The 8,511-nt window shown below is 37.1% G+C and overlaps 1 protein-coding gene across 1 annotated transcript; it reads right to left on the bottom strand.

The window, feature by feature from the left end:
* On the bottom strand, window positions 1–8,511 carry LOC135681282 (filamin-C). The gene is made up of 2 exons (XM_065195662.2): window positions 8,011–8,511; window positions 1–2,637 (listed from the first exon to the last, which is right to left on the bottom strand). The coding sequence occupies exons 1-2, from the start codon at window positions 8,372–8,374 to the stop codon at window positions 716–718; spliced, it is 2,286 nt and encodes a 761-aa protein (XP_065051734.2). The 5' UTR covers window positions 8,375–8,511; the 3' UTR covers window positions 1–715.

Below are 8,511 nucleotides of genomic sequence, written 5' to 3' on the forward strand. Positions count from 1 at the left end.
TTCATAATAAATAAGATATAATGCACTTAAAACACAGCATTTCTAGTGCCTTTCCAAGCTATTTGCAAATTCTAATAAAGATGTTCTAAGATGGTTTCACATACATTGACATTGATCGCCTATTTGGGGAGGAAGAAGGTTGGTTTCCCACATAAAACTAGGCTCAATCAAGCCTGATTTTCTTAACTGTCAAATCTCAGGACACATCATCCTCAATATCTCCAGCAGCTTGTTACCGTCTCCCTGTATTTAATCGGAATCAGGAAAAACCAATGAACTCTACTTCTTCCCCCCCCCCTCCCCCTGGTAGAATTAGCCACTTGCTGTGTCCGTGAAAAACAATCCACGCAGTAAAATTATCATCTACTCTTTTGCAGATTGAGGTAGAGCATATCAAGCAAAGCTATATTGTATACAAAATTTATAACTTGCATTAACCCATAAATTTAACTGCATCCCGATCTTTGCAAATTAGATTATCGACATTGCGGGCCAATAAACCTGAAAGCATTCGCAATCAGTATAATCATTTCATAAGCAAAAGCACATCTTTCTAACATATGATGGTTTTAGTCACAACAATATTGATACTTCGGTAACTTGATGTTTGAAAATACGTCCATCTCAGTTTCAAAGAATTTGCTGCTACCTATTTTAAGAGAGTAGTGGATGCATTTGCAGATTTTGAAATTTAAAAAACCCTATAAATCAATTGCTAAGTGAATCTGGATGATTTTATTTCCTCAAGAGTTGCTTTGATTTGCCCAAGAGTTTTTAAATCGACAAGTAGATTGCTTTCATCCATGCTGTAATACTCAAATTTTTCCTTAAGATATTGTTTCAATTCGCCATTTCTATGCTTCCCAACAAGTGTTTCAAAATCTCCAAGGAACTTTTTATCTACAAAAACAAAAGGTAAATTTCCTTTTCTGGTGTCAGTATGAATCTGCGAGAGGATTTTTCTCCTTTCCTTTGGTGGCATCTCAACGTCTATCGCAATGCTATCCAGATGTAGATTGGGAATTTCTCTTTGCAAAATCGATTCGAGGAAATGCCTCCTTCGCGCGTGTCGCTTGTCTGTGCTCGTTGAACTGTAGTACAAAACGGCCTTTTTTTCAAGTCTTATCCCATCATTAAAAAAATCCTCAAGATTCACGGTAGCCTGCTTTGATGGGGTATTACCTGCTTCGTTAACGACAACACTGTAGGGAGAGCACACAATTATTTTCTTGCCCCATTTCAATTCTATTTCGTATATACCGGGTTCTGTTGGGAGAAACATCACGTCATGGATAAGTTGGTCCCCATCGGCCCTTGTGTTGACGTACGGCGTTGGTATGGAAACAGCAGGACACGTGATTAGAACACTCAATGGCCCATTACTTCCATTTGGGGTCCTAACTTCAAAATGGCTTAAAACACCTACTTCCCCTGACTCGAGGCCAGAGCCAAACGCTTCAAAGAAATCAAACTCCGAAACGATCGAGCACTGAGAGCCTCCTTTGGAGACAATGGATGGCGATGTGGCCTGGGTGGAAATCGACGAACCTCTCTCTGAATTCTCAGCTCCTGATTGGAACTCGCTCTGTAAACCGTCGCTAAATAACGCGTTGTCTATTCCACTATCAACCGTACTTAGACTCTCTGGCCTGTATACATTCTTATCAATGACGCTCTCATTATCAGTATTGCTGAAGTTATGAGATAAATCGTCGCAGAAAATAAGATAATCGCTATCCATGGTTGGCTTGGCTGGTTCAATTGACAATTTATGATCAGGGTCTGTGTAGCACTTAAACTCGATGGAAGGTTGGGCAACTTTTATTTTGAACGGACTATTTTTAATGTGTTTATTACCACAAAGAATTGAAATTTCATAGTGGCCAGACATAACTGGTGTGTATGAAATTATATAACAACTGTCTCCAATTAGTTTCAAGTTAGGCTCTGCGTTAACCCTGGCATCCTCATCATCATCCGGCGTGCATTTAATTGAAATATGTAAGTCTGAAGTTTGTCTTTCACTCAAATGAACAACAAACTCTGTCGGTTTTCCCACTTCTCCATGCCGAATACCGAAGCCGTAAGCGATGCTATCATCAACCCTTGAATTTTGCTGCTTGACTTTGGCTCCGTCCTTGTGGAACGCATATCTACCACGAGGTCTTGCCGATATCGGTCTGATTCCCTTCATAAGCATTCGGTCAGCACTGCGAAACAAAGCCAAGTAGGTAATCAAACTTTTCTCGTCTGCTTTACAGTCATAAATATCACTCGCGCTTATTAACGCGGGAATGCCGAGGACCTCTTTTGCAGCTTCTATGGCGAAGGTTACAACATCCTCAGGGTACAAAATCTCTGTAAATACTGAGGGATCGATACAGTTAGGCTCTATTGAGTTGATCAAATGACAAAGAATAACACCATTCTTCAAGTCAGTGGTAAGATTGTTCAGCCTGCAGTGCGGTAACTTCACTTTGATCCATTTGAGCAAGCTAAGAGTTGCCTTGTGATAATCAATGGCTGACCTTCGACTCATTTTCACTGTGCTGTAGTCAAAGTAATGGCGAAATATCAGGCTCCATAGGATTTCAGTTAACCAGTATATGAATTTCTTTCGAACAATGAGAGGCTTACCTACGAAGCAAAAACGGTTATATTAAAAAGGGCTCTGAAAAATAAACAACTTATTCTTTTCCAATTTGTGTATCACAGTTTCCCTTAATTCGAAATTTGTCATGTCTTGGAATAGTGCTTCGAGGCTCCAATCTAAGGTTAATATGCGTGACAAAGCGGCTTCTAATCAGCTTGGTTTACGTTTAGGGCTTCCCATTTGCCTCCTAGCAGCCATCTAATGACGAAAGCGATCTTGGCCTAAACGGCTTAACAAGACATGACTTTGGCTGTTTATTCAAAGCATATCTAATAACAGAGTTTGGATTTATAGTTGGCTTTTAAGACTGCTTTAGCAAACGTCTATTTCATAATATTTAACTAGATGTTCAACCAAATTTTGTCTACATTTTAAGGTGAAAACTTCGTCGATTGAATGGGCAAACCTGAATCCTAATTATAAGTTTACTAAGGATAAGAATAAAAACAGATTATGACTCTATAAGTTGAAATCCAGTTCTTAGATTTCTCAGGGATCTTTGATAAGGGTAACAAGGGGAACCATGGTTGGAACAAACATGGCAGTCTCAAGCGTAAGGGAGAGTTAAAGTACAAGATTGAGTGACACAAGGAAGTGGTGTTAGAAAGAGGAGAGGAATCAAATTGAAAAAGCCACAGAAAAACAGTGCTTCGTTTGCTATAAACATTATCAAAATCTCCCTATGAAATTGAGATTAACCCACAATACACCTTCCAGCTCGTCATTTGCCATGGCTATATCATTTCTAATTGGCAGCATAAAGACCTTGATTGGTTTTGCTCCAAAATAACTCTTTTTGAGTTGCCCAACCTTTATTTCATTGCAGTTGATAACTTTAAACAAACTACAGCAAAGCCTAGAAAAAGCAAAAAATCTCATAATTCTATATCTTTCATCATTCTTCTCATACAGAAATCATCATTCTAGAAATACTAAGTAGTTTTTCACTTCTTTTCAATTTTTTTGAAAATAATGCTCATAGACATTTGTCCGTCATAAAATTGAACGAAATTCCCATTAATTTACTGACTTAAAAGGCTATTCTAAACCTAATAACAAACATAAATACTTGGTCTTTCAGCAATTAAATTTTCAACTTATATAAGCACAGTCTTAATTATATACATAACAAGTAGATATTGCCGAGAAGGCAACTCTCATCATTTTGTTTGCTGGTTACTCTGCATAAAAGATAGTTTACAGCAATATTGTACGACAGACGCTGAAAATTAGATGTCATCCTCAAGAAGAACAGGTCTGGATTGACGATAAAAACGAGCTTTGTAATCAAATCACAAGATTTTCGCGAAGGTCGCATTTGCCAAGTTTCATTCCCAGTGGTACTAAATTTAATTAATCAGGCTTTCTAGAACAAACCAGAAGTTATATTCAGCTATATATTTGGCTGGTTGGCATACAACATTAAAGTCATTGTCATGAACTTTACAAAGCTGCTTCAGGTGCATTCCTTGCATGTGCATTAACGGGCTGCACATGCTCAAAGCTCCTACTGCAGTATGAAATTGACAGACAACTTCCCTCGCTTCGTTGCTTGCTTAAAGGTGAGAATAGTCACATAACCTTTTGCAGTTTCAGAATTTGAGCGCAGGTTCATAGGCTAAAATCTGTTGAACATAATACAAGTCATTCGAAAACAGCAAACAGTAAAAACATCTCAATCATGTTGCAAGTAACTTCTTCAAGAAAAACTTACGATTTAAAACCTTATGCACATTATATCAAGAGTCGGTATAATATATAAACTACATCAATGGCTTATTGCTGTGTAAGATGAACCAGAACGCAAACCAAGAACAGTTACTCACAAAATCAACGAGTGGTTGACAGAAACTCGCAAGATTAGGCCGTAATCGTCAGGGCAGCATATTTTGAATTTCCAATGACTGTAAGTCTCTACAGCGATTTATCTCTTTTTGAGATTAGATCCTTTATTTACTATGCAAAAGGGCTGCAGGTGACGTTGATTTGCGGTCGTCAATGTGGTGTCCTGTTGCTATAGCCACATCTCCACGCAAGTCATTTTATCACCAGGACAGTTTAAGACTAAATGGACACCAAATAGTTGAAGACCAGACTTAAATCTTTAATAAGAATGTTAAGAGGCCACAAAAATTCTTCAACTTAATCACCGAAAAACCAACAATGTTGTGCAAGGTTGCCAGGAAATAATACTGGCTCCTGACAAACGACGTTGAAACAGATAGCTTGAGGGGTGTTCGGGAGCGGGATGCAACTGGAGGTGTTTAGGGGGTGCCATGGAGTCAGGGACTGGTATTTTCAAATAATATCAAAGAGCCGTGAACACGTCCTTCTCTTCTTTAAAGCATTCCATTGTAATAATTACTGGTTTGACATCTAAACTTCTGATAAATTATCGATTATTGATCATAGGAACATCTAGTTAGTGAAACGGGCCTAACCAAGCAACCCTCTTACAATAATGAATTTTAGCATTCCCACGTTTCAAAAGGTCCAATATTTGGACTTTGATAGCTGTTTCACTAGTATGCTTCCAAAAAATATTCTCCAGTTTTATGTTTGGAGAGCTCCACTTAGCCAAAAGAGCGTTTTGAGGGCATGCCCCCCAAAGTTTTCCCACTAAGAAAATTATCCAGATTACAGTTTTTTATGTTTCATTATATTTAACCATTCTAGCAATGGTGATGCGATTGGTTAAACTCAACAGTTCTTCCTAAAATGCTCACATTTTTCATTTAGAAACCATTCACCTAAACAAAATTGATACAAAACACTGCATTTTTAGAGCCATGGTACATAAGATAATGTCTTAATATGGAAAGTCGGTCAAGAAACCTCATCAGCAAAAAGTTTGTCAAAAATTTTGAACAACAAACATTTATAAAAAAAGCTGCAAAGTTTTGTTAATAAGGAAAATCTTCTATCAACTGTTTGCGAAAGCTATAGCCTTTCTTGGAAAAATGGAAAAAACTAGAAGCGGAACTTTGGGAAAAATCAAAATTTAAGTTTGGAGTATGGGAAAACTCATGGCTATTTGTATTAGGTTGCAGTCCAGACGTAGCTAGAATGTAAGCAGCAAGAGGGTATAAAATATCGTTGGAAAATGTTAAAAACAGTTTTGTATACTATGGCAGTAAGACAAACCATTTGTTAGAAACGGTAAGATTATTCCTTATTTTGAACATATCTAAGAGATAGATATAATTATAAATCACGTGCTTGATACTAATACTGCTAGCTTATATCATAATACTAATACCATTACTAATCAAATGCTAATATTTTTCAAATACTTATCCTTATACTGAAACTAATACTAACACCAGTATACTAAAACTAGTACTGATAGCTTATAATAGATTACTACTTCAGCCGTGACGGGAATCCAGCATTCTACACCAATAATATCATGAAGAAAACAAAATTAATTTCAAAATGGCTGATCATTGATGAGTTATTTACCGAATGGCAGTCTAGAAAGACTGATGGGTGAATCGGTTGATTTGTTGTAAAGATTACTATAAGCCTATCCCTTCTAATGTTGTTGCACCCATGCTTCCTCTGATAATCGCCAAACTAAAGTCTATTTCCTTGATAACTAAATGATGGGCAGGAGCACTGCTCTTCCTACAACGACAACCCTTCTTCCCCTACATGGGTCTTGTTTCGAAATGCCAAATATCTGAAACTGATCGAAAACTACTACGATTTAAGGAAGGCTTAGGCTACTGTTGTTAAGACAAGTTACAATTCAAAAATGTAGTTACTGAAACGCACAGAACAAACCATAGCACCAGAACAACTTTTTTAGATTTTTAAGCTGATTGATAAGAGATTTTGTAATGGTGGAAAAATGAAAATATTTCTTCTGCAAAATCAATTACCATTTACTTCGGATGTAGAAGTGAATGTCAATGTAGTAGTGAATATCCTTGAAGTACATTTTTTGCTATTTAAGTTACAAGAAGACAAGTGAAGTTTCACGACATCCTGGTTACAGTCGCAGTAACATAAAAAAGCAAAGACGATGCATTTCTTGCGACACAGGGCAGCATTTATACACTATGTTCTACATATTTTTACCTTGGCTTGATGCATTTTGGATTATAATTTTTTTCATGCAACCTTCAGAATGTATTTGATTGCACGAAAGTGAATAAAAAAGTCAGGAGAAAGATACCGTGCTTTGTGTTTACACAGTTTTGGATAAAAACGCAAGGGGGTCCCAACTCCCAATTATTCAAAACGAGCCCTTATTGAAATAGCACAACGGATTTGAAAGTGTCAAGAATCAGCATCAAATTCCGATAAAATGCAGCTCATTTGGTATGACAACATAGCTTTTGAGAACGCATTACCTAGAGCAAAATACCTTTAATCCAATTAAGAAGATTATATATACGATTTGGGTCACGTGTTTTGTGTTCATATTTACTCGCCCTTGTTTTATCTTCAATCCTGACCATAGCACAGAACTGACCATATTCAAATGATGATGTCCAACAGAGAAGCCTGGAATTCTCTGCTGAATTCTAGACATACGTGGTGCAATGAGGTAACAAACTACTAGTCCATCATGCTGGATGACTTGCTTAAATTTCAATTTCATTTCTTCATGATTTGCGTGGCATGGCAAATGTGGCTCAATTTCACTCATATCGAGCATTGATTATTTGTTTGATAAAAAAGTAAACACAGATCAAACGATAAAAGATAAGATCCCTGAACCTGCATGAGAGTTTACTCACCTCTATCTGTTAAAACAAATATGTAAAGCGTTGATAAGCTCAGAGTAAACGACGACTCTTTCCCTATTGCAGTTTGGCTGGTGCTAATAAATCATAGCTCTTGAAGATGCAGGAATCGTAACTCCAAAAAGCTTTTGCATATAGATCAAAGTTTGGTAAACATTTTGTTTTTACCGAGTTATCGCCAGAGGCTAAGTACACTAGCCCTTTTGACCTCGTGTTTGTTGCTATGACGTATACAAAGCCAAACATTCCAAGAATATTTTCTTAAAATATCCTGAAATTTCCGGAGAGCCTTATCACAGAAAATCAAATAAAACACGAACAATTAATCAATGTATGCACGGGTAATCACGCAAACTTGCGTGCATAGAGACACGAATTTTGTTGCGTTGCAATTTGAACCGTTAGTCGTTAGCTTGCGCAAGTCACCAAGCCATATGACTTCTATGGAACGCAACTACGTCAACGAGATCATGAAGATGTAAAATCAACTCGTTAAACGAAACCCAATTGAGTCATAAATCTTTTGCTTCAATTCAAGTATTACTTTTTACCCCAAAATAAAAATATATAAAGGTTCAAAATAAACAAAACAGCGGTACTTACCTCCTGCGAGAACAGATTTGACGACGTTCTCCTTGATCAAATACTCTTGTACAATATCCCAGTTTTCATGAGTTACCTTCTCATTATAATTCTCATCTGAGCAGTATCGTAACAACCGTCTTTCACGACTCAGCCCATCAAGCAAGGCCAAAAAACAAGTCCAGTCCCACAATTCAATCAAGGATTTTATTTCGCAGTTGGCGAGACGCAGGTAGAAATTACACCAGCCAACAAAAAGTCTCTCTTGCACGTAGCATTTTGCTTTTGAATTCTTGCAAAATCGGCAAAGCGATGAAAAGATACAACAGCCTCTGGAATCGTCAAGAAGATCTAGGAACAAATTTTCAGGCATTAAGTCCATCATGATGAACTAAGACATATCTGCTAATGTGGTTCCAACAGATTATAGGTAACTATTAGAAAAGTAGATGAATAGTCCGCGCATATGCTGTTATTCATATTTTCAATCTCTACTTAGAAATGAATAAACATTGTTTTATA

Source organism: Rhopilema esculentum, chromosome 12 (genome assembly GCF_057945365.1).
Source record: "Rhopilema esculentum isolate cy_ngs chromosome 12, ASM5794536v1, whole genome shotgun sequence".
NCBI lineage: Eukaryota > Metazoa > Cnidaria > Scyphozoa > Rhizostomeae > Rhizostomatidae > Rhopilema > Rhopilema esculentum.